The sequence below is a fragment of the Lissotriton helveticus genome, chromosome 1_1 (genome assembly GCF_964261635.1).
Source record: "Lissotriton helveticus chromosome 1_1, aLisHel1.1, whole genome shotgun sequence".
Taxonomy (NCBI): Eukaryota; Metazoa; Chordata; class Amphibia; order Caudata; family Salamandridae; genus Lissotriton; species Lissotriton helveticus.
This window is the reverse complement of record NC_136057.1, coordinates 291760182-291788051: the sequence shown is the minus strand read 5'-3', so window position 1 is coordinate 291788051 and position 27870 is coordinate 291760182. Positions and strand designations below refer to the sequence as shown.

The window sequence follows — 27870 nt, the reverse complement described above, 5'->3', positions numbered from 1 at the left end:
GCCGACAATGAGGTCTGGCAAGGAGAGGTGAGCCATAACTTCCACCACCAATACCAGGAAAAAGAAAATTAGGAACCCCAAGGTTCCAAACGATCCGACCAACAATAATTCCCAAACTCCAATCACCCTGATTGGACGGGAAAAGGCCCCTCGTAAGGCCCTCGCTACCCCAGGAACGCCAGACATCCTGCTAGTACACCTAGATCTAGACTCAAGAGAGGCAGGAATAACGACTACTTGGAAGCAACCTGCGCCCCATGGGAAAAAAAATTCCAACCTAAAATTGACTCTAAATGTTCCTTCATCAAAGACGCAGGAGCATTACTCCACCTCAACACCAATAACCAACCGAATGTCCCCTCCCCGTTATACCCTCAGCTACCAGAAGGCGCATCAGGAAACTTCCCAGTCCCACTGGTTCTATCAGATACTGGCCTGTCCATCCAACCAACTGAACCAGGGGAGAGAAGACACAGCCCCTTAAACACGCCGAACAATTCAAACAAAGGGACCCCAAAAGATGTAACTGACCATCTGCATTTACCGTACCCCCCTTAACCAACTCTGAAAAAGCCATAGGGGGTGCCCCAGAACAGTCCCCGTCAAGCTACAAAACCACACTTTTACCAGCTTCCCAGTCTCTACAAGAAGACGAAACAGAATTATCAACGGAACCATCCGGGATCCCCCTAGACCCTGAAATCACAGTACTACATCGCCAGTCTATAAGCCACCCTCCAGTCACAGGACCCCCCGCTTTTTCTGCCCCAGTGTCAGATGTATTCCACTTAACAGTCCTCACGACTTCCCCACTTGAAGATAAAATTGACACAAAGGCAACCAGAGAGTCATTTCTCCTACAACATCCGAAATCCTATTTTACCAACTCCATAGACTGTAATCACGAACTCAATAAGTACAATCACAACCAGGAATGTAAAGACAATAAGAAAGAAATTGCCCTCACACAGACGATAGTGGATCATTCACCCATCCGAAATAGCAAAAATTACAAGCTCCCGAAACACACTCTGGCGGAACCCCACTCTGAAGTACCCTTACTCAAGCAAATCCATACAACGGCCACACAGAGGGCGAACCAGACGATACAACTCTAGGAGGTATCAACATCCCTTCCCTCACAAAGGAAGAATGGGAAAACCTTGTCACCATATACACATCTGAGAACAAGAAAAAGTGGTCCCCCAAGGATCAGGAATTACTTCCAAAAAGGCTGACATAAACACTCAGCCAAGCGAATCAGGAATATGGACCTCCCTTTTAAACACCAGGCAACTCTCCACCAAAGCCCTGGAATACCACTCTGACAAAATGGACATCCAGCTCACCCTTCTCAATTGTCTGGCATTACACGTTACCAGCATTGACAGCAAATTCTCAGACATGAACAACTTTATAGAAAGAGCCCAACGCGATGCAGCCATACTCCCACCAAGCTGTACCTGCCACCTAATCGTGGAAAAAATCGCCACACGACCGATAGTGATGAGCGATCTCCTCACCGACTTGAAAACTATAGGTTCAAGTTCGAAATCCGACAGAGACAGCGCAAATACCAGCATTAGAGGACCAGCGACCGACAACCAAACCGGCCCCAATAAGTGGATACATAAAGAGGCACAAGAATCGGCCACCCAAGACCTCAACCCACCCACCACCTGTAACTCTCTTCGCCTCAGTAAAGGTCCAGGGAAAAGAATAAAGGAAGAAGCAACTTACCCGACGGACCAAACCCTCCAAGCGGCCAGCCAAGACTCGGAAACCGGAACCAAAAGTTCTCTTAAAGCATCCAACCCGTCTCCTTCTAAATCTCCAGGGAGTGTCAAGGCCATGAATTTGGAACTAATGGCAGTAACCACCAGCCAGCCAAAAACACACGCAGCAACAACTTTAGATGGCAAGGCTGAGCAGAACAAAGGACAATCCTCCAAGTAGCGAAGGAAACAAAGGAGGAAAGGGAGGTATAAGAACTCACCTATAAAATCATACTTCCAAATCGCACCAAACCCCCAGAATGGCCCTCGGCATACCAAAAACCCAACAGCTGGACCAAGGCTTAACCAACACCCAGACACCAAGAAGCCTAGTACGAGTAGTAGAGGACTGCCCCAAGGATCACAATACCTAATAAACCATCAGGAAAAAGCGACTTGCAGCCATAAGCCTAGCATATATGGAAGCAATGACTCAACAACGGGCAGACACCCTGCGGTATGTGACATCAATTAACACCAACCCTCAACCGCACAATCAAATTCTGAAGCAAAAATTGAAACAATCACAGCTCCACTACTCAACATCGACGACCAATTTAAATACAGAGAGCGAACCCACGGCAACAAAAATAAAGCAGAAAAAACTCTCGACCGAAGAGCAAGGCCGTAAGCGCCCAGGCAGCAGCAATCCAGCAAACCAATGTCAGCAAGCCACTTCACAAACAATCCTGTTTGTCCCAGAATATAAGCCAAAAGGTTGAAGGGACATCCTAAATCGTGGCAACATTCTTCAAATTCTAAAAGCAATCAGAAGTCTGGCCGGGATCAAAACCCAAGATTTGCTGTCAGTAGAATTTGAAACCTTTAAACATCTCTCGGACCAAGAAGCAAATAAGACCGAATGGGTAACACCGAGCTAGCAGAAAGAATCCTCAGCAAAGATCTACAACTAGAAGCTTGGGGGATCCGAGTGTATCAGCACCGACCAGTTGGATACCCGGCCCCGCTGCTCCAACACCAACTTACTCCCAACAAGAGGCTACCAAGTAGCCGGACTGGACGCAATCAAATCAGCACAGTCCTCAAGGGAGCCCGCAGCACCTCGGTCACAGGTCCTGACGGACTCAGCCCCCCAACTGGGTGGGGGGAGGTGGCTAGAAGGAAACCATCCCCCAACCGACTGGTCTTGGATATCTAAAACTATAAATTTAAGAACTGATATTCCATGACCCAACCTTGAACAGGGAAACAAGGAAAGGAACTTAAAACTCTTCTCATGGAATATCAATGGCCTCGGGACCAAAATTAACGACCCCTCACGACTGTCATATTTTCAAAAGTTTGACTTAGTTCTCCTACAGGAAACCTGGCTGGAGGACCCCCTACACCTCCAAAGCTATAAGACCTACCATCTCCCTGCAGTCCGACAATCAAACTACGGTCACCGCAAAGGAGGACTAACCGTCTACGCCTCGATCGAAGCCATAACTGCAGGAAAACAAGGCATGAGCAAAAATACTACATCCTTTGAAATAATGGCAATCCAATTTGAAATGCAGGGCCAAAGTAATCTACAACACATAACTCTGGCAAACATCTACATTCACCCTCAGAGCAAGAGGATCGGTGCAAAGCAGCTGCTACTCGAACTTACCCAGCTAATAACGGAGGATGAAGGTTCGAGCTATATTATAACAGATGACTTTAACATGTTCCTTGCCGAAGGAACAGACGACTGCAATCCAGAAGACGATAAACACCGAGCATGGGGGATCATTTCCCAGGACAACTACAAGTGGGGCAAACCAACCAAAATCTCGAAGGATTTGCATAGAGAACTGGAAAGTCTATCGATGGTAGCACTAAACGGTCGCATGCTAGGGGACAGACCCCAAGCCCCAACTTTCCATAGAAACTCAGTTAACACTGCAATCGACTACACCTTCCTCGCTTTCCCACTTCTTGGCTTAGTAAAAGATTTTAGGATCGGGGTGTCTGACCACAGCGATCATCAACCTCAAGAGCTCACTCTTGGTATCCAGGGAACCGCCTTAACATACGCAAACCCAGACCCCCATCCAACGACGAGATACCAACACAAGAGAATTCAATGCAAAATACGCGACCAAGAAAAGCTATCAGTCACTACAAAAACACTGTGGGAGGAAATCAAATCGACCGAAGGAAGCACTGTTCACGCCTGGGAAATCTTCTCCAAAGCTCTGGGCCAACCAGCCCCACGGGCCATTACTCAACCAGCACAAAAAGAGCACCAGCTAAAACAAAACATCTGGGCGGGAACAAGCCAGTGCACCCATCTCTCATCAAGCCAGCATGCCGAATTAAGACAACTAAGGGGCGACATAAACAGAGCAATCCGCTCCCTCCGCCAAAACAGCGCAACTGCCGGCACCGTAGACGCACTAAGAAAGCTTTGAACAAGGAAAAAGAAAATTATCTGGTGTGCAAAAAGGACCACACAGAATCACTCTGGGCCAAACTATTTTACGACGCCAAAACGAATAACAGTGCAAGATTCTACCAAAAGGTCAAGAGCATTGAGAATCCATCGGCACCCAGGATCAACTCACACATAACGGAGGACGTTTGGACAAAACATTTGCAAACTTACTTCAATGTAGACCCCCATAGCAATCTGCAAAAACCAGCTGAGTATCACGTCGCAATACCTCCGCCCTCCCTCCACAGGAATGACTTACCACTCAGTTTCTCTTTAAAAACGATTGAGGGCAGAATCCAGCAAAGTCATCAAGAGGGTGCCCCTGGGCCCAACGGCTTGCCGCCAATGTTATACAAACAAGGCCAAAAATACTGGTCCAGTGCATTACTACCGCTCTTTGACAACATCACTGTAACAGGAACAATCCCAGAATCCTGGAAAGGCTCCATCATCTCCCCTATTTATAAAAAAGGCTGCAAGAGCGACTCAAAAACTACAGGCTCATCGCTCTTATTGACATTGAGGCCAAGTATTACGCCGGCCTTATCCTGGCCGAACTCCGGGAATGGGCAAGGGAAAAATCCTTAATCCCAATCAATCAAGCAGGGTTCCAGGAAAACCTGGGAACCACCACAAACATCTTGGCTCTCTCGCTTATAGCCGAATCCACTAAATCAACGAGAAAAACATTATTTGTTTGCTTCATCGACTACAAAGCCGCCTTTGACAGCATAGACAGAGGAAAACTATGGTCAAAGCTAGCTCGATGGGAAATACCTCCCACCCTCCTGAATCAACTCATCCTATTACATACCGAGACATGGGTCCAAATAAAACTGGGGAGCGGTACGATCGTGTCCAGGCGGATCCCAACCACCAGAGGTTTAAAGCAGGGCTGCGTTTTGGCTCCTACCCTATTTCACCTTTTTGTGGCTGATCTCTCAACCGACCTAGATAATTGCAACCATCATGCACCAAAACTGGGCGGCCTCCCTTTTTCAAACTTACTGCATGCCGATGACTTGATATTGATCGGCCAAACACCAGTCGGCTTACAACACTTGCTTCATACTGCAAACAACTTCGCCTCAAATAACGGGTTAGAAATTAACCTAGAAAAGTCGAAAATAATGGTGCTAAACCAGCGCAGCACAAAAAAAACGACTGAAATGGCAGCTGGGCGAGAGAGAACTTGAAGTCATCAAAGAGTATAAATACCTAGGAATAACCTTTATAGGACCAAACCTTCTCCCGCTGCTCGAAGTGCTTCAAGCAAAGCTTCGACCAAAGATAACCTATGGCAGTGAGGCCGTGCGAAGGACGGATGAAGCAACCCTGAATAAAACGGTTGCCAAAGCCCTAAGAATAATCTTCAAGCTTCCAAAATACACCTCCACAGCGCAACTAAGACTCGAATTTGGAATAGTAACCCAGACAATAAGCAGGAAGGCCGCGTATGTAAAAAGCTGGTATAAAATAAAGAGCGCAGTGGCGGGATCGCTGAACTCATTTCTATGGAAGGAAATATCAAGGAAAAACAAATCCCCCGCCAAGGCCTACCTTCAATCAGGTATTAGTATGTTAGCCCTGGAGAACATCTGGGAGTCAGGACTTCCATTTAATAATGTCAAAGATCTGGGCAATAAGTTGACAACGCTCGTCTCTACCGAAAACGATAAAGAAAGCTTAAATAAGAGGGCCCACAGCTGGTTCGTGATCCAAAGCTACTCAAAATGCTCGCCACAACCGTATTTCGGCACCAGCTTTTGTGGATCACTAAAGGAAGGCTTCTTGGCATTGAGGATGGGGATCTTACCTGTCAACCCCCACATGCCCCCCTGGAAACGTATATTTCCAACTACATTATACAGATTATGTGGCGAAACTAAAGAAGATATGTTGCATCTTCTGTGTATATGCAAGTCTCTAGACCCGGAGAGGATAGAGCTGTTAAAACCGCATATAAACGAAATGCATATCCGGTCTTGCAGATAGGCAGTGAAGGCGTGCTTCAACAGGGCCAACGCTAGACTAACCTGCATTTTGTCCGCTTCATGAAAGCTGCACAAACAAAACTCTACGCTGCAACCTGAGCATAATCGCCCACGCCCAAGCCCTTCAGCCCAGTAACTCTCCTTGACTCCTACCACGCTCCGACACTAAGTCAAGTAGATCACGATCACAAAATCGACCATTAGATCTATGGACACAGGCATTGCCCCCAGACCGGGACTCACCTATAGCCTTCACTCGAACTATGCACTTTTATCACAATTATATTGTATGTATTTTTAACTGGTCAACCGTTCGATTTTAGAACATGGCCACCCCATTTTTAAGGAAATATGAAATTGTGCTACATATGTATTCTTTTAAATATTTTATATTGCTGTGTGGACTGCTAAGATTTTAATCAATCAAGCAATTAAGATTACTTACTTACTCACTAGAATACTTGAATCTTGGCCAATACCAGACAAGTAGTCTGTTGGACTGTGTCATTAAGAAAGACAATTTTCATGGGCATCAGATATACACGGAAAAGAGGTTCTGTACCTTGAACTTGCCAGGGCTTAGTGCCCCATACAGATTGCAAGTCAATAGTGTACTTACAGTAATCGTATCCTTTCACTGCTAGGTTATCAATAAAAAGTATGCATAGATTAACATGGTTTGAGTGAGTATATATTTTTTCGAGAGATAGGTAACCAATTTAAAATAGTATGATGCCGGATCCAAAAGGTTATAACCAGTGAAATAGGTGCACTTCATCTTTTGTGTTTTGGAACTACCTTTAAGTGTGGTTGGGTAATGTTTCTTTTGACTATAATTATATTGGGGATGCTGTCCATTAGCTAAATGCAAAAAACGGTCCCCAAAATGTTGATAACTGAACAAATCAGCATACTTGGCAGAATTTAGATTTAAATCCTCAGTGTCAAAGGCAGTGTAATATTGCAATTCAGAAAACATAGAATTCACAGCATCAACATTACACTTATCCGATTGGAACCAGGCACTATCACATCACCCATGGAAACATGGAATACATATGGTATCTGCAGAGTCTTCCTACGACCAAACACATCGAATGGTACTTTGTCCCATACAATTCCATCAGTGACTGGGACCACTGAAATGTTAAGAAGGGACTGGCCCCTTTCATTGTTATGCGAGGAGGAATGTCGGGCAAATACCCTGTCAACAAGTTCTGCAGCAGAATGTTCTGGGAGGTAATTGCCATTAATGAAACAAAAAAAACAGGCACAAATCCAGTCAATATGAACAAAAATACCATAAAAAACACGATCCAGACATATATACATGGTAGAACCAGATAGGTGTGCTTTAACCAGGAGATGAAAAGACAAATCCGCACTGGTGGTGGGGACAACACTGAAGACAATGAAAAACTGTCAGAAGAAAAGATCAATATAGTAACCACAAGCATTCAGCTGAAATGACAGAGGCTGGGATTCTGAATGTAGACCTGAGGCTTGAACTCCCAAACAGGCCTCAAGCAGTGGATCAGAATAAAATATTTTCATTGTGGAGTGTGAAGAAGGTAAAGCAGGCACCAGGTCAACTGAAGTCTCGACCTCTACCTACGGCAACCGGGGAGAGTCAGAAGTAATGGAGCTCACAGACTGTAAAGGAATATCCCATATGGGGACACCTCTAGGCATACTATTTAGGATTTTCCAAATTGTGTAACTTGACACGTTCAATCGAAACGTAGCGATTCTCTTTGTATCCTGAAAGTGGAGGTAAAATAACAGTTTGGGTACCCTGAAGACCAAACACTGGAACAGGAGCACAGTAAGAGGGACCAAATTCTTTCTTGATAGCCTCATTTTCGCCACCCAGATCTCCAACTTAGCCAGCCATAAATAGGAATCAGAACAGCTGCATTCGATGGCTGAGTAAAAGACAAATGGGTTTTAGTCAAAGCATCACAAGTTTGTAGATCCTTTAAAATAGCACCGTGGTTATCTACGTCAAAGGTTGTGGCAGCTGCCACAACGTCTAGACCATATAGGTCAGGAACAAACATCTTGATGCCAAAGAGCATTTTGTACGTGGTCCACCCACACAGAGATCTTCTTGGGAGATTATGAAGAGCACATTGAACCCCATAAAGGTGAGTTAACCAGCCACATCCAGTACCTAATACCCTTGTTGTTAAGGTTGCTTTAAGTTACGGTTCATCCAGTCCACCACAGAAATGGCCTGTATGCAGAAGAGCAGTGCACCTGCACTCCTAGTGACGTTATCGAATTACGGTTCACCTTGGAGGCAAAATCTGGACCCTGTGTCTTGAAAGTGCAACAGGCATAAGAATAAAGTGCCCTGGGTGTTCAGACGTCAGGTGCAAACGCTCTAGAAAACATGTTTCATCTCTTTGCAGAGAGAGACAGAGTTTGGCTATAGCAGGCAATACCAACCAACGTTTTAGTTATCACAAAGGAATGCAAAGATCCCCACATGGCAAAAAATTACATATCCATCTCACTTATAAAAATTTGAAAACTCTGGCAACAAAAATCCACTGCCTCCCTATAACAACCAAACATAGGCGAGGGGATGGCATGCTTGTCCACACTATCTCAAGTAAACAATTAAATGCCAGATGAGTTGAGGGAATTTGACCAGTTGTTGGAATTTAAGAAAGCAATAGAGAAACATCTTTTGATTTGTTCCACTATCAACAACCAGGCAATTTAGGCATTACAAAGAACATACTACACTTTCACTGGCATGTGACAGGTATGTGTATATTGAATGACATTGCTGATGTCCTTCATGATGCATTCTTGCAGGACCAGTGATGCCTTCTGTGATGGCTGATTAGCAAACCATAAATTGTGTACATCATTGCTTTGGATCGAAACCATGACAAATCTTAAATTGAAGGCAAGCTTCCTAGATTTTCATTAGAGATTTGTGATTCAAGTAGCCAGTAACAGCAGCCATTTCGGAAAGTTATCAGCAAAATTCTTCCATTCTGCATGGTCTGCGGATATGCTTAGTGCCATCTTTCTCTGCCCCTGTGTCTGCTGCAGCCATGCCAAGATTGTAAAATGGTGTACCCTGTGGCCATACCCTTGTACTAGTGCCCCCACCTTCTGTGCATTGTCTTTGGTTATGTGCAGAAATCAATGGGCGTGACCCTAGCCCTATCCTCTGCCCAGTCCCTCTCTTCACTAGGTAGTGTTGGAACAAACGCTGTGTTGTTTATGCATTGTACGTCTTAAGTTAGCCTTCGCTGCACCATTTTATGTTCAGCCGGCATTTTGAGCCATGATTGAAACTAACTTCTGTCTCTCTGCCCCAGGTAAAGCAGCTGCAATAGTTTTCATTTCTCCAAGGTTGAGCGTTGCTGTACTGATGAATACACTGTTCTTATTAGTGCATACCTTTCCTACCAGATAGGCCTACTCCCACTCTTAGAGCGGCGGACGCAGGCAGAGTGATCTTGCCATCGAGATAGCCTGTGCCCGGTCTCAGGATGGAAACTCATCCTTCTGTATCTCCTTTGTTCAACTGCTACCAACTGGAAATTTCCAGTCAGGGCCTCTCTTTATTGGTTCTGAATTGTACATAATGTGTTTCCATGCTTGCTGAATTCAGTCCCTCTGCAGAAATCCTAGGAGGCTGGTTAGACCGGACTCTGCTCCAGTGTACCTGAATAAAATATACTTGGTTTGTATTCCCTACTGTCTGACCGCCTCTTCATTTGTATGGAAGGCTGAGAAGTGGCTGCGAGTGGCCCTAATCGGGGCACTTCTTTAAGTAGGTTCACCTTATAATAAAACAAATGCCTCAGACATCTACTGATATTACAAAGACAGATACATGTGCATAATGAGACTAGGGGCATCCTTTAGTTGGACTCCAGCAACTTACATTCACTTCATAAAATCATGTTTACTTTATTTACTTAGTTTAGGACTGCCTTTCAGAAAAATATATGCTAATAAGGTGACTAAGTGCATAAATCATATACTGATGTGTGAAACTTACAAGCAACAGACTCGAGGCTGACTCTTTCATGTGACACAAGACAAATGCAGTGCAAACCACTGAGTAGAGATACTAATATCTGTCATTTATAATAGTTCAAAGATGCTTGCGTGTGACAATAACTCATATATAATTATAAAAAACATGAGCTCCGCCTTTTACCTGCCAGGATACTTACATTTCCATGTCACAGCCTCGCCAGTTTCTGTTAAAGCTCAGAATAGTGTCCATCTCATCTTGAGTCAGTTTAAAATCAAATATCTGCGAATGTCAGGAGAAACATAAATTGGGTCAATTGAGCAACACTGAAAAAATGATCAATAAACTGCCAATCACAGAAGGATCGGGCAACGTCTTGTAAAAACGCTATATCACTGCAGGTTTAATAGACATCCATCATGGGATTTGGGTCTCCTTTACAATTTTGTCATGCTTCTTATGCTCAAACTTTTTGGAAAAATAAAAAAGAGAATATGCTGACATAATTTGCTTTGGTCTGGGACAATGTTAATATAAATAGTCAATGAAAGAGATTTTTCAGATTTAGTGATTGTATACTTGGGAGAGGTTTTGTTCTTGTTCTCAAATCGTCTGCTACGCATGATAGAAGAATGAAAATGGTGGTAACTTGCCCAGACATCACAAAAAGCAAGATTGAAGATAGGTCTTTCTGATTCATGAAACAAAGACGGAGATCCGGTCATTTGACATTTGTACTTTAGGTGAGAATATGGATAGAAGCTTCCATCTTCCCTTGATTGTGATTTTCAAACTTTATCTGGTAGATGTTGGTATGAGCCTCCCATCCCCTCCTACCACCACCCAACCTACCATTAATAAAATTGCCCCAACCCAGTGTGCAGAAAGTTCCTACCTTCTTCTAAATATTTATTTTGTGCTTTGTTACAAAATGTTCAGAATTTAATCCATTATTTGAAAAAGTTACTTACCTGTAACTACAGTTCTCCAACACTGCTACTTTCATAAGTTCAGGTGCTTTTGATTATTCCCCGTTAACAAGTTGGCAAATCTTAGGTTTAGTGAGGGTGGCACTATTGAGACTTGTAATTGACAAACATCTGTGCAACCTATCACCTAAATCATTGAATGTGCCCAAAAAATAAAATGCAGAGCAGAAGCTTGCACAGGGGGTCATCTTCAGATTTTTAAAACACAAGTGTGTAATTGAAGAGTAGCCTCGCAGGAGGATGCTTACATGATATGCCTGTGCTTTGAAAATCTGAAGATGATTCAGTGTTGTTCATTAATGTATGAATGATATCAACACTGATGAACCGCAGCTCTAAACAGTGTCATTTGTTCCTTCCGCTGCATTGGATATTCCACAGGTTCAGATGCTTTGAATTAGGTAAGGGCTGCCTGGTTGTTACAAGGCTATGGAGATCCTCCTGTCTTCCTGGTGCTATTCTTCTAGATTGATTAGAGAAGACGCAACCCTGGGTGAAAGCATGCAGTATGATCTGTGCAGATGCCAGGCAGTGGAGTGCAGCTGTCTTCATACATTGTTGGTTATAGTGCTATTAGTTTGGCTGGTAGCAAATGAAAATATCGATAAAAAATGTTGTTGAATAAATAATGCCTAAGCATTGTTCATAAATGTAAATCTATTGAGAGAATATTTTGTATTATTAACTCCATTGGGATATTTTTCAATACAATATTTAAGGACACAAAGATTTGTCAGACAATATTTAGACATCAACATTCTGGTCCCGTCCAGGTTCTCTTTGTTTCGAAAAGGCACAATGTACATGAATGTTGCCAACCGTCCCAAAGAGTGTTTTTTAGAAGGACCATGGCCACTTCCACCCAGGCTGAAGGCCACAAAACACTAAAGCAATTTGGCGGAATGTTGCAAAGCCAATAATTCTGGCCATAGCATAGTGATTATTTTTAAAATGTTCTAATTGCAAATATATTCCACAAGTCAACAGATAAAAAGAAAATATGCCCCTACTACATATGGCTGCCATGTATTTGCAATATACATTTTAAATTAAAACAAAACATTCGTGATGAGGGGTAAGGTTTTCATAAAATAAAATGCATGTTAAATACATGGCATGCCTGATTATATGACAACATGAGTATGTTAACAGATTAAAGAAGATGTGCAAGAGGCAGTGGGCCCGATTCACAGAATGAATTTAAGACTCAATCCTAAACTTACTACTATTTTGGTATTCACAGAATGCACTTACTACTTTTGGCATTCACAGAATGAACTTACTACTTTTGATATTCACAGAAGTTAGGATTAAGTATGTCTTAAGTCTGTCTTAAGTCTGTCATTAAGTCTGTCTTAAGTCTGTCTTAAGTTTGTCTTAAGACAAACTTAAGACAAAATCCTAACTTCTGTGAATACCAAAAGTAGTAAGTTCATTCTATGAATGCCAAAAGTAGTAAGTGCATTCTGTGAATACCAAAATAGTAGTAAGTTTAGGATTGAGTCTTAAGTTCATTCTGTGAATCGGGCCCATAGTGCCTGGAAAGCAGACTAATTGTTTGAATGGTTATGCTGACCTATGGGTACTCACAAACTTTGTCGGGGGCAAAATGACAGTGTGGTTTGTGGCCATACCGGTAGGGGTGGGGTCAGTGGGGGGTGGGGTCTGTGAGGTGCAGTGGGGGGTGGGGTCTGTGAGGTGCAGGACTAAAGTAAAAAAAAAATCAAACCTGTTTCAAAGCATTAGACAATGTGACAATGTTGTATTTCAAAAGCAGATGTAACTACAAAAAGCATATTTTGATAATATATTTTTATTAGCAGACAATAGCAATCTTTAGAGGCATTGCAAAGCTTCATACAGACTTTGACCCCAATTCCATCACAGGGTTACCAGGCCCACCATTAACCCCACAATAGACTTCAATGTCTTGCTAATGGAATGGCGGAAAGGCAAGGACCAAAAACTGAAGAAAGTCAACAGGACTCCAAGAGTTTACTTCTTATTCCTGGAGCAAACTCCATGACCGTTGGGGCCAGCCTGAGAGGTCCCCCCAGATTTTCTTCTTCTTCTGCCTGGCCTTCCTCCCTTTACACTCTTATAGTGCAGACTCTAAAAAACACCCTTATCATTGCTGGAAGGACAGAGGATGGCGATTCAGCCATGCTGAAGCAATACAAATACGACAAACTGCCATGGTGATGAAGACCATTCCTTCTTTCACTGTTTACTTCATCCTTTCTCCCTGATATGTGTAAGGGTTTCCTTTTGTCAATAGTAATGCTGTATGTCAAATATTAATGTTGCTTACTGCATCTTCAACTGTGATATGCTATCATTTAAGAAAAGCTTTAAATACATAACAAATTACTGTTAGAGTGCATTGAAGTATTTTGTGCTTTAGGTTTTTAGAAATTAGCCAAATAACCCTAGTACCTGCAAGGAATGCCTATGTGACTGCCTATTTAGTAGTTAAATAGAGGAATATTTGGTGTTTAAAGAAGCTCTGACAACTTTTGGCCCTGTTGCCACTGCACCTGAAGAACCATTGAAATCATGGCCCAAGTGCATGGTAGATAACTGCACTTGTGACTGCATGTTCAGTACTAGAATTTAGCAATACTCTACATTTTGTGGGGTCACTAAAGCTTTTGGCCTTGGTACCACTGCACATACTGCACCATTCAAATCGAGCTGCTTGTAACTACAAGATAACTGCAATTGTGTCTGCCTGTATAGTCGTAAAATATAGCAATATTAGGTATTTTGAAGAGTTCTGACAACTTTTTGGCCTGGTGCCACTGCACCTACTGCACCATTCAAATTATGACCCTGTTGTCTGCAAGGTAACTGCATTTGTGAAAGCCTCTTTAGTACTAAAATATAGCAATTGTAGGTGTTTAGTGGAGTGCCTAGAGGTTTTGGTCCTGGTGTCACTGCACCTGCAGCACCATTGAAATCCTAGCCCTGTTGTCTGTAAAGTAACTGTACCACCACATACAGAAAGTAGTGGGTGGGTGGAGGGGGCACAGGGAGGGCATGGGAGGGAGAGCAGTGGGCATTAATAATGATTACAATATATACATAAAAGGCTTACCTGAAGCTGCCGGCCGCCTCCTACTTCCTTGTCCCTTTAGGAACTGGAGCAACATCAGACTCCCTGTGTAATCCCCACGCTGCTCTCAATGAATGAGAGAAGCGTCGGGAACGGCCTAAGCAGGCTGCTTTGACGCTCTGCTTAGGTCAGGGAGTCTGTGCTATTTCTCCTGCCAGGAGAAACATAAGGGCACATGTGTGTTTGGCCAGCCTGAGATGGGCGGCCAAACACACATGAGCACTTACATCACAGGAACCAGTCCTCCTCCCCATCCCATGGTCCCGGCCCCACTTTTTTCTACAGCGCTGGCTCAGAGCCAGCAACTGAAAAGTAAAACGATATTAAAATATTGTTTTATATTTCAGCTGCCGGTTCTGAGCCAGTGGGACGATGCTCCCCCGTCATTGTGGAGTAGCCACCCCTGAGTAAAATAAAGCATAGCTCTTGTAGAGAAACTTTCTTTTTAAAGTGCAATGTTTATTCAAGCATGGACCACAATGAAGATAGGTTAAGTTGAAAAAATCAATCCCATAATGACTTCAAAGTACAAAGAAAGGTACTGAGGCATGAATACCACTAATGTGCTTTACACAACTAAGTAATAAAAAGTTCCAGCGTACTGTTAGAAGCTGATGCCTTTCTGTGGGAAAAGAGCTTATCCTGACAGTGAATGCAGCTTAAACAGTGTGAACAGCTTTAGTAGAAGTATTGGTAATGAGTGAATCCTGGGGAAGCTCACAAATCAAAAAAGTTCCACCCAAAAGAGAATGAACACAGTTAATCGGACCGGAAACTAATAGGAGCCCTCTTTTAAGATATATTAAATACAAGCGATTTCACAAGCACAGCGCAAGAAATGTGCAGGCGAAACCTAAAAAAACGTACCACTGCAGAAACATGGACCGGTTGCATGGGGAGATGCAGAAACACTGAGTTCTGACTGCTGAATCAATGACAGCATAAGTTATGTGTGAAAACTGTTCATGGTTCAGCATTATAAAAATTAGGAAAACAATCAGCTATATAATGAGAAGGCTAATAGCATTTTGGACATTTTGGGCAGGCAATAAACTAATATGTGATGAAAATATGATTAGAGCTTTTCTAACATTTGCCCTAATTTGCATAATGGCTGCAGAGTTGTACATAATAGCCATCATCATTCTGATTCATATAATTTAAAGTTGAGTTATACATTGCCTATGCTGTTTGAACTTATAATAACTGATAAAACCACACCAAAAGGAAAATAGCACTCATATACATATACCATATAAACACTGAAAAAACACAGTCGCAATCACAAACTAAATGCAATTCAAAGAAAGGAAAATGTGAGTGAAAGAGTCATTTTTATTTCTTCCTGAAGGGGCCAATACAATGTAACTTAGTTATGGAAGGCAGCAGTAAGAAAGACTGGACTAACATTATTCTGCCTGTGTTTTGTTGTTTAGGGATGTCACTAAAATATTGTTTCTTCTTCCTTTTGCTTACTTTAGTTTTGTGGTCCTTGGTCTACAGATGCAGGGTTTAGAACCATGTTTTAGGTCTTATTTCATTATTTTATAAACTGTAGAGAATCAGGAAATATTACAATCTTATTTGATATTTTGGCTACGTTTGATTCTTTCACTGATAGGTAAAATGGCTGGTTTCATAAGAATCTTCCCCTGTATGTACCACCAAATTTACTCACAGGCAGAGAATGGGTGAAACCCTTTGATACATCAGACCCCTATTCTTGTGAGCCAGCCTTGATAGTAGTGGAATTGCCAAACACCCCAGGCTTTAAACATTCAGTGCAAGGTGTAGAGACAGGTATATGTGAAAAGTGAGCTGTCACCAAGCATCTGAGAGAGTGGTGAAAACATGACACCAGATATTTGGAAAATGTGGAAATGCAGAGTCACTTGGACTGCAGCTGCAAAAAGTTCTTACCAAGTTTAACAAAGATTGGAATGATATTGCTTGTAATTGCAGTAATTCAGCTACATTGATGAAAAAGTTGTGTGATGGCGTGTCGATACATGAGCTCAAGTGCCTCCCTATAGTAGATCCTTGACACTTGCTAAATGGTACACTGATAGCATCTTTACAATTTTAAGAGTTAATGAAGAATGCTGTTGACTTAGTAGTCCATTCTGATGTCCTGTTTCGTTTTGCGAGGGAACTAAAATGCAAATATTTCTCACATTGTCCTTTGTGTGGCATCAAAGCAAGAGTCATCTCAACTGGGTCACTTAGCCGGTGGTTCTCAATCCTAGAGGCAGTGAATGCTATGTAATCCATGTGGCGACCGTTTACATAATTTTTGCTACGTGATGATGCCAAAGGCAAGAAATGAGAGGATCTTTGGTAGCATATTGATATAGGTGTGTGCATTTTTAAATTGCAACAGGAACCACAGTAGTGGACAAAATAAAAACACTAGTCTGAAAACACCTTTGTCTACCAGTTGTTCAGATTAATTGGATGTTTCACATCTACTTGAGAGTACGCTAGTCAACACTTTTCGTGACTTTGGCACCGTAACATGTTCCATGTTAGAATTCTTGCCACTTGGTAAGCAAAGAAATGTTGAAGAGCAATTCAGGGAATTTTATTTTACAGTGCATGAGTAATGGCTTGCAATGATGCATAGAAATGTATCTGCACCAAACCTGGCTTTTGAAGTCAATGAAGCCTCACTGAGTTAATCTGCACAAGTCCTAGATTCCTTCCATAAAGGGGAATTTACTCCGGACTCTGAAAAGTCCTGCTCCATTTTAAAACACTTCAATAACTAAGGGATTATGTGCCCAGTTCAAATCATTTGTTGCAGAACCTGTCCCAGAGAATTGCAATCTTCAGATGCACAAGTATTGGAATGGAAATCTATGTCAGTGGCCAAAGTTAGCAAATTGTGTACTGACTGTTTTGTCGTTGGCCGTCTCAAGTGCCAATGTTGAGAGGGCCTTTTCACAGATAAACGTTTACATGGGAAGGAAAGAGTGAGTGTGCATGACCAAAGACTTACTAAAGAGGTTTTGTATGGTGTACTACAATAAGCTTGATTCGGAAAAATGTAGACCACATATAACCTGTACACACGCAATCCATACATCTACACTATCAGTGCAGAAGGCAAGCAATAATAAAAAAAAATCCATAAACACCGGAAAAACACTGTTTCTGTTGCTTTTAATGGCACAAAAATGTGTAACCACTGATAACCACTGTTGTTTTAAGGTATTGAAAACACTGAAAAAACCCCACTAGAATTTACGAAAAATAGAAACTAAAAACAGAGAAACCTAGTTATACATAATAAATACTTTCAGATGGTAAAAAAACAATTATTGTGTATTGTGACCTGACCCAGGACACGCCACACGGCTCGCCAGCTGTAGCGCGTCTCTGCCCCAGCGCCACAGGTTCGTCCCTGGCCTCGGTGCCCCCCACTGCTGCTCGTTTCTTTCTTTCCCCGCTGTTGCCCTCATTTTGTGAATTTCGTGATTGTACTTATCTTTATTTCTGTTAAATAGATTTTGTGCCTTTACGTTAGTATTGTACCCCTGGTGTGCCCCCCCGCTCCCCGCTTCCTGCCGCTGCTCCCTCGTGGCCCCGCCCTCTTTTTCTTTCTGTAACCCCATTGGCCGCCCCACTCCGAGCCTCCCAGCTGCTCCTCCCTCCCACTTGGCCTCATATGGAGCCCACGCGGCGCAGGCAAGTGTGACCTGACCCAGGACACCCCCCACGCTGCACGGCTCTCCAGCTGTAGCGCGTCTCTGCCCCGGCGCCACAGGTTCGTCCTTGTCCTCGGTGCCCCCCGCTGCTGCTCGTTTCTTTCTTTCCCCGCTGTTGCCCTCATTTTGTGAATTTCGTGATTGTACTTATCTTTATTTCTGTTAAATAGATTTTGTGCCTTTACGTTAGTATTGTACCCCTGGTGTGCCCCCCCCGCTCCCCGCTGCTGCTCCCTTGCGGCCCCGCCCCCTTTTTCTTTCTGTAACCCCATTGGCCGCCCCGCTCCCGCCTGCCAGCTGCTCCTCCCTCCCACTTCGCCTCATATAGAGCCCACGCGTTAGCGCAGCGGGTGCGCCGATTGTGCGCCGAATGCGCGCCAAAGGCAAGCCCGTCTACACCCGTCTGCGTCTGGACCGCGCCCAGTGCCAGGACCCCTGGCCCCTGACGATGCCAGCGCACCCGACAAACGTACGACGCCGCCACCCTCCACGTACTCAACGCCGGCCGGAACCCCGCCTGCTACCGAGCCACCCCGAAACGCACCCACAGACCCTTCAACTGCCAAGCCTGCCAATTCACCTGCCTCCGAACCTGCACCGCACCCACCAAGCCGAGCACCAGCAACAACCCCCTCAAGTGCATCCTGCTCAACACCCGCTCCGTCCACAGGCACGCCGTCGAACTCTGGAACCTCCTCGACACAACATCATCAGACGTCGCCTTCCTCACGGAAACCTGGATGAACGCCTCCTCAGCGCCCGACATCGCCATAGCCATCCCGGAGGGCTACAAGATCACTCGGAGGGACCGCGTCAACCAAACCGGAGGAGGCATCGCCATCGTCCACAGAAACACCATCCGCATCACGACCAACTCCGACGACACCCTCACCGACGCCGAGCACCTACACTTCCAGATACACACCGACCCCAAGACCACCCTCAGAGGCACCCTCATCTACAGACCCCCGGGACCACGCACGCAATTCAGCAAAGCCATCGCAGACTTTGTCAGTCCACACGCCCTCACTTCCTCCGACTACATCCTCCTAGGGGACCTCAACTTCCACCTGGAGAACAACAAGGACTGCAACACCGCCGCCCTGCTGGAAAACCTGGCCAACCTCGGACTCAAGCAACTGGTAAACACCCCAACCCACTACGCCGGCCACACGCTTGACCCTGTCTTCTCCTCCAGCAAGCACATCTCCTTCAGACACTCCACCGGACCACACTGGACAGATCACAGCTGCGTCCACTTAAACTTCAGGAGAACCAAGATCACTGCCGACCAGCTCACCACCGCCCTCAGCCAGAACCCACCCACCAACACAACGGACCCTAACGAAGCAGCCCGCAACCTCACACAGTGGCTCACCAACTGTGCCGACGACCTCGCACCACTGAAGATTCCTCCCAGCAGACCCGGCAGCAGGAAAGCCTCGTGGTTCACCAACGACCTCAAAAACTCCAAGAAAACCTGCCGCACCCTCGAGAAAGCCTGTCGCCACGACCAGACAGCAGAAAACATGACAGCCCTCAAGAACGCCACCCGCAAACACCACCAGATGATCCGCACCACCAAGAGGACAACATTTAAAGAATGACTGGACAACAACACCCACAACAGCAAGGAACTCTTCAGCATCGTTAATGAGCTCTCCAACCCCAGCGCCTGCAACAACGACATCACACCCTCGCAAGATCTCTGCGACTCACACGCCTCGTTCTTTCACCGCAAGATCGCCGACATACACAACAGCTTCGGCACACAGACCACGCACCCTACCACCGAACATGCGCCCCCCCACTACCACCCTCCGGACCCCTGTCAGCACTGAAGACACCACCGGATCCCTCGACCCCTCACAGTCCGGCTTCCGAGCAAACCACAGCACCGAGACCGGTTTCATCGCAGCTACCGACGACATCAGGTCCCTGCTTGACAACTGGGAAACTGCTGCCCTCATCCTCCTAGACCTCTCAGCAGCCTTCGACACCGTATGCCACCGCACGCTGATACAGCGCCTCAGCAACACCGGAATCCAAGGAGCGGCACTGGAGTGGATCATCTCGTTCCTCGCCGGAAGAACCCAGAGAGTCCGCCTCCCCCCGTTCCGATCCGCAGCCACCGAAGTCATCTGCGGCGTCCCGCAAGGATCCTCACTCAGCCCCACCCTCTTCAACGTCTACATGAGCCCTCTCGCAGCCATCGCTCGCCAACACAACCTCAACATCATCTCCTACACCGACGACACCCAGCTGATCCTCTCCCTCACCAACGACCCCGCCACCGCCAAAGCCAACCTCCAGGAAGGAATGAAAGACGTCGCAGAATGGATGAAGATCAGCCGTCTGAAACTGAAATCAGACAAGATGGAAGTCCTCATCCTCGGACCATCTCCCTCTGCCTGGGACGACTCCTGGTGGCCCCCTGCCCTGGGCATCGCACCCAAACCAACGGACCATGCACGCAACCTGGGCTTCATCCTGGACTCCTCCCTCTCGATGACCAAGCAAGCGAACGCCGTCTCGTCATCCTGCTTCAACACCCTGCGCATGCTCCGAAAGATCTTCCGGTGGATCCCCACCGAAACCAGGAAGACGGTCACCCAGGCCCTCGTCACCAGCCGTCTGGACTACGGGAACACCCTCTACGCTGGAACAACAGCCAAACTCCAGAAAAGACTCCAGCGCATTCAGAATGCCTTAGCACGACTCATCCTGGACATACCTCGCCGCAGCCACATCTCTGCCCACCTGAATGACCTGCACTGGCTCCCCGTCAACAAGAGGATCACGTTCAGACTCCTCACCCACGCACACAAGGCTCTCCACGACACGGGCCCGAAGTACCTCAACAGCCACCTCACATTCTACACACCCACCCGCCAGCTCCGATCCGCCAGCCTCGCCCTCGCCTCCGTCCCACGATTTTGGAAATTCACCGTCGGAGGAAGATCCTTCTCCTACCTGGCAGCCAAGACATGGAACTCCCTCCCCACTCACCTAAGGCTGACCCTGGACCATCTCTCCTTCAGGAAACAACTCAAGACCTGGCTGTTCGAGCAGTAGCGACCCCCCCCTCAGCGCCTTGAGACCCTTACGGGTGAGTAGCGCGCTATACAAATTTTGCTGATTGATTGATTGATTGATGTATATTTACTAATTTCAGGCTACAGGGTCATAGCTCCATTTGTGATCATCTGTAGATAAGAAAATCTCTGACAGGTTTGCCTGACTCTCAACACTCACTCTCTAATGGAGCATAATTCGCTTGAGGCAGGAGAGAGAGACACCTGTCAGTCCTCCTTTGGTCCAAAAAAGGCATTTATCCTTTTGGGGTTAAGAGGATCTACAAGGTGACCCAGTGGTCTTGGGGCGAACAAGACAAAAAACAATAGAGCTGAGTTAGGTCACCTGACTGCTTTCACTGTCTCTATAAAACACAAGCTCTATTAATATGACACATACAGCACATTTCACCCCTGAAACCTAGCACCTTGGTACAGCCCAAATGTTGCACCTCACCTGAAAGTTTTCCTTGATGCGCTCAGGAGTGACTGATTTGGGGATTACAATCAAATTTCTCTGGATTTGGAACCGCAGTAACACCTACAATAAAACAAAATAATATTTTTAAACAAATGGTCCTCTAAAAAGAGCCTCCAAAACTCAGAGGATACATGCCTTCTAGCTCTTGGGTCTACCCATTTTACTGACGTGCAGGGTCGCCACTTGAAAGGATGTGATGACACCAATGCTTGTCATCTGGGGCACACTAGCATAGAACTGGAAAACATCCTGCATAATTGTACCAAGATGATTTACATTGGAAAGGCCTGTTTAGGGAAGGGAACGGTGAGTGTTGGAAAATAATTTAAAAAATACTTGCTGCTGATGCCATCAAACTCCAAATGGTAGATAACTGTGATGCGCAACGTAGTCCACGTCATACGGATTGCAATGGTGCGCAAGGCATACATCTTTAACACTGCTTATAATGTAAAGAGATCCAAGGTACTCAATTTGGATATGAATGAGGGAAAGCACACAAAGTTGATGGATACTAAGCTGCGCTTCTCACCTCTGTTTATTTTCGTATTTACTCTCTACATATGTATCGAATACAGCTGTAAATTGCAATGTAAGAAAATAAATAAATAAATAATTCACTCTTCCTCACTAGTATTGCTAGAAACCTTCTGCAGGTGTTCTGTTTGTCGTTAGATAAAAGATCTGTTTCAAACTCAATACTTCCCAGTGGGTTCTATCATAGTTATAAACATTATCACACAGTCACTCTCTCTTTCGCTCTAATTCTCTCCTCATTCTCTTTTAATTTCTTCCTCATGCTCTTTCCACGCTCCCTCATTCACAAACTTTCTTAAAAACAATTGACTATTCAAATTGTCTTGCATTTACGGGTGGTGTTGAGTGTGTCTTCCTTTTGCTTGAAACCAGCTTCAAGGGGCACCAGCCAGTCGTTTTGCTTTCAGAGACCAAGAGGTTCAGGGCAGCACTGATCAACGCCCCTATAAGGCATATGTGTCTAAAACCTTCCACAGGCAGCACTCGGTGAGTTAACACTGGCCACATCAGATCAAGTGTTCCATAGTATAGGCTGGAACATGCAACTCTTTTATATAACAGTATAACAACCTGCTGGTGGGCTACGCTGCTATTCCTACTTTAAGTAGCTGGTAGGTTTCGATTTTTGCAAGCCTGATGCTGGTGCACGCTACCACTAGCGTTGTGTTCATTTCTAAGGGCACGTTTCGGCCTGAAATGCCCATACCTTTGTTCAGAGAGGGTTGAGGCGCTGGACCTTTGTCTTTTCTCAGAGCAGCTGTTACCACAGCAGACTGAAATGGCAAACTGCCCACCACAATAAAAGTCTCCTCCTTGGATATTATGAGGCAGATTTACAAGCCCCTTGCGCCACTTTTGCGTCACTTTTAACATAGGAAAAGTGACGCAAAAGTGGCGCAAGGGGCTTGTAAATCTGCAACTTTGTATTTGACATTTGGATGACTGAGAATGCGGTCTATTCCTTCTTCGCGGGGACTATTAGCCAGGATTCCAGGTTTAACATGGGTTTTTGCTTACAAAGAAGTTGTAAACCTCAAACCTGAAATTGGAGATTTAAAAAGAAGGGGCCCGATTCACAGAATGAATTTAAGACTCAATCCTAAACTTACTACTATTTTGGTATTCACAGAATGCACTTACTACTTTTGGCATTCGCAGAATGAACCTACTACTTTTGGTATTCACAGAAGTTAGGATTTTGTCTTAAGTTTATCTTAAGACAAATTTAAGACAGACTTAAGACAGACTTAAGACAGACTTAAGACAAAATCCTAACTTCTGTGAATACCAAAAGTAGTAAATTCATTCTGTGAATGCCAAAAGTAGTAAGTGCATTCTGTGAATAGCAAAATATTAGTAAGTTTAGGATTGAGTCTTAAGTTCATTCTGTGAATCGGGCCCAAGGTGTCCTGGAGCTTCTATAAAATTGGTCATCAACCAATTACCTTTTTAGGTGTATTTACATACGTGGTATTTCTATAGGGCGACCCTAGCCAAAAAGCAGTGAAGAGCTGTACAGGGTCATAGATGGCCCCTTGTACATGAATGTTAAGGTTCATCCTCACTGCCAGATTCTGGGAAATAACCAAAAGGGCCACTCATAGTTTTTGTTGGCATCTCGGCTGTTGGACGAGAGGATTCCTCCTCATTCGCCTGGGGAACAGGTTCTGTTGCAGGATCACACTCTCTTACAGCATCCATTAAATGTTCACATTGAAGATACCGCAACTACATGTGGAATATTTCTTGCTCCCTAGCAAGAAAAGCAAGCCTCTTCCTCCAGCAAAATAAATTAGATATTTACAGTAGTAACTCCTAGGAGTTGGAGATTCTGGACAACAAGAATGGAAGGCAGAGCATTTTTTCAGTACATTGCTGCAATACTTTAAACACCAAAAGTACAGTTAATGACTTTTTTTCTTCACAGTTTTATATAGCACGATCTTGACCTAAAGGTATCGGGTATCAAAGCGCTTTCCATGAGCATCACTTGCTTACACAAAGACACATTCATTGTTGTTAGGCACAGGGGGATTACGTGATCTGCCCAGAATCACAGGATGTTGAGCATTGTTGCCGAGCCTCGAACCCGGTTCTCCCTAGCCCTTAGGCCACATCCACTGCCCCACTTGTTATCCAAGAAGACTCGAACGGCATTGTCCGGGGAAGTAAAAGGATTAGGAATAGGGAGCTTGTCCTAATATGGAGATAAGCCAAACTAACTGAACTAAAATGAGGGCAGATTGCCATAATATCTCCCATTGGAGTGCCAAAATGCTTATCTATCAAAAGGTCTGTTGTTGTAAACTCTTCATCAGAATCCGAACAATTTAGGGAATCAATAGAAGAAAAAGGAAAAATTAGGAAACAGCCTGTGGTCCCAGAAGACACTCAGATGTAGTTGTCCCTTATTCAGTACTGAAATTCATAGAGTCTGGGTGTGGCAATAAAAACAATACCAATTCACACCTCTCATGTTTCATTTCTTTTCTTTTCTTACGCCTTTTGCGCTTCTTAAAAAGAGCAAGAAGAATTTCTCAAAGCAGGTCCTGCAACAAATTGAAATGAAGAAGAATTGTTCCTTAACTGTGAAGGCACCTTAATTCACGCCTCACAGACTAGTGAAGTCCAGACAGAAAGATAAAAGAATTATAGTGTCCAAGGTGTGTTTGAGGTGAAGAGTGAGCCTTACCTATAATTATTCCAACACCAGTCCAGGGTCAATGACAGAACTGCCTATGCTCTTTAAGAAGGTCCATGCACCCCTCGGAGCAAGAGGCAGAACAAAAACTAACATTAATGGGGCGGTCAGGAAGAAAGTATTACAAGAAAAATTAAAGCGAGGAACAAGGATCCGTCAGACAAAAGTAGAGGGATGAAAGGATCAGTAGATTTTACCTTTTTAAAGCCATTAGTCTGAATGAACTTCACTGTCACCAGGTACCTGAGCAGATGTTTTCTTGTACTTTGATGCAATCTTCTTGATCCTAGGGTCATCCAGGAGAGATGGATCTTCAGGTTTGGCCCTAGTAGAGGTAGTAGGAGAAGAAGTAGTGACATTCAGAAAGGGCGGAATACATAGATCTTACAGGTATGTTTTTATTTTCCATAGTGCTCTATTTTATCAATGAAGAATGTATAAAGTGAGACAGACCGAATAGAATGGAGTAGGGGAGGACTAGGCATGGATTATTTAAAGCACAGTTGCAGAAATGGAATTTTGGGCATATCTAAGGAAATTTCAACAAAGTTTTCAACAATGTAGGTCTAAAGAATGAAATAACGTTTAATAGTTTTGGAACGTCTCATATATGCATTAATACACTTGACAGTGCGTAGAATGGCACAGGGCAGTGCAGGAGTCAATGCTGGTTCTTGAAACTGACTGAAAGTAAATGTGTAAGAAGGATTAATGGCCACTGTCTAAGAGTCTTAAATCCCCACGTGTACAACAATTTTTGCTGTGCACCTCTCTGCTTAAGCCCACCCTGCAAGTTACTGTGCTTGACTCCAATGTTTTCCAAATACACAGTTGTGCTTGTTGGTGCTGAGGAGATGGGTAAAGCTGACTTGGTGGTAAAAGGCACATCAAATGAGAGATGCCGGTGCCGAAGTACAGCCCGCAGGAAAAGATCTGAAGGCAGCAGCAAAGGATTCCAAATGTAGAAGCAACGTTTGAGCGAGAGAAGTCAATATTTTCATGTTTATTAAGGTGTTTGATGTTGACTGATCATGGGATCCATATTTACCAAGTTGATCAGTTAACTTCACATCACAGTGGACACAGTTCTCGGTTCTAAGGTTTCTCCTACACAAGGAATGTGCTATTGTACTTTAATCTATCGGTCAACATGGCCCTCCTTTTATGCCTCAACAAAATGTGGATCATTACGTTTTTAGGCTTCAAAATCATACAAAGTTTCAGGAGTACAAGCATCACAAATAATTCATCCTCATTCCACCGGAACAAAGGCATTATTAAGGGGTCTCTACTTGCTGAGTGCAGCTATCTACAGGGCAGCTTAGAAAGGGATTTTTCCATATAAAGGTGTTAGCGTCATATTGATATTAACATGCAAATGTATTCACTGTGTATTGCTCATAGTTAGATTGACCATAGCTGATGTAGGCCTGCATTTTCTAATGGCTAAAATTGCCATCTTGTTTCATGAGACTTGTGTGTCTTATGCCTAAAATTAGCTGAAGTTCAAATTAACAAACAGGGTGTTTCTTTGCTTGCTTTCTCATGTGAAATGTTGCCTTTTTTGTGATGACCACAGAATATTCTGATTGATTAAAACAATATGAAAAAACAACACTTGATGGACGGAATGTTGTACAATGGCAAAACATTCACCCCAGTCACAGATCAGGGTTTAATGCACCGTTATTTTGCTCACCACACCACCCCAGTTCAGACTTGGCCATATGCAAATCAGTCTTGACCCTGTGCCTCATGAGAACAGTCCAGCCCGAACTGCCAAAGACATGTCTTCCCTGGACCGGAATCAAGCATCCTTGGACCGGTTTCTGGCTATCAGCCGTCAGCAGCCAGGATAGCTTGATTCCAGTGGCATGGAGAGCACGGGACTCACGTCTGAGCATACCCGTCCCACTCAGATCTGTGACTGGGGGTGAATGTTTTGCCATTGTGCAACATTCCGTCCATCATCTTGTGTGTTTTGCTGTTCACCCTATGTGGGAAGGGTATGCCCAGATGTGGGTCCCTTGCTCACTAAGCCACTGGAGTCAAGCTATCCTGACTGAAGACGGCTGATAGCCAGAAACCGGTCCTAGGATGCTTGATTTCGGTCCAGGGAAGACATGGCTTAACAGTTCGGGCTGGACTGTTCCCATGAGGCACAGGGTCAAGACTGATTTGCATTTTATCGTTTATGAGAATAATGTTTGGCAGGCATGAGGCGATATATATAACGTGTAGTCAGTGGAAAAAACTTGTGATGGTAGATGTTAGCATTTCATATCCCTCATTGCCTTACTCTGAAGCTAGGCAGGGAAGATAATTACTTATTTTGAGACTAGAATTCCTGTATATTATTGCACAACAAAAGGAAAAAATTGACTGTGATATGAAAATGCCCTGTTATATCATGATGCTTCGCTATGGTCAACAATAAAGAGTTTAAACAAAAAAAAAGACTGCTTTGCATATGGCCATGTCTGAACTTTGGGTGGCTTGGTGAGCAAAATAATGATGGATTCAACCCAGATCTGTGAGTGGGGGTGAATGTTTTGCCATTGTGCAACATTCCGTCCATCATCTTGTGTGTTTTGCTGGTTGAAACAGTATGCCTGCAGAGTACAGACTTGTTCAATGTATCTTGTGTTATTAGAAAATTGTAAGTCAGAAGTAGGGGCGGCTTCTCCACAAGGGCGTAGGAGCATCGCCTCACTGCTTTCTCGCAGCGTCAGAAGCAGAAACATAAAATGATAGAAACTTTCAATTATTACCATTTTATGTTTGGATGCGGGCAGGTGGGAGGGGCAGCTCTGCGAGCAGCCAGGGTAGGTAAGGAATGGTGTGCCCAATCATGATGGCGCAATGACTTTTTGGTCAGCCCTCTGGGGTCGCCTAAACCAACCATGCACACTCTGATCTTCTCCATGCAGTCTGCAATGCATCTTGCATAGAGAACATGGTCCCTGTATCCCCCTGGCTAGGGGGCGTCCACACCAAACACAACAATGCTTGCAGAATTGTGATTGGCTTAGGGGATGGTCCAGAGGGAGCCTGGCTGCCTGCTTC

At 44.4% G+C, this 27870-nt stretch overlaps 1 protein-coding gene across 2 annotated transcripts in view; it reads right to left on the bottom strand.

The window, feature by feature from the left end:
- LOC144769406 (aldo-keto reductase family 1 member B1-like) overlaps positions 1-27870 on the bottom strand; it is a 271640-nt gene that overhangs the window by 45557 nt on the left and 198213 nt on the right. For both annotated transcript variants that reach the window (XM_078653500.1, XM_078653505.1), the window contains 3 exons: positions 25048-25129; positions 21543-21626; positions 10400-10482 (listed from right to left, as the gene is read on the bottom strand). In XM_078653500.1, the coding sequence (XP_078509626.1) occupies positions 10400-10482; positions 21543-21626; positions 25048-25129 (249 nt within the window). The remainder of the gene's footprint in view (positions 1-10399; positions 10483-21542; positions 21627-25047; positions 25130-27870) is intronic.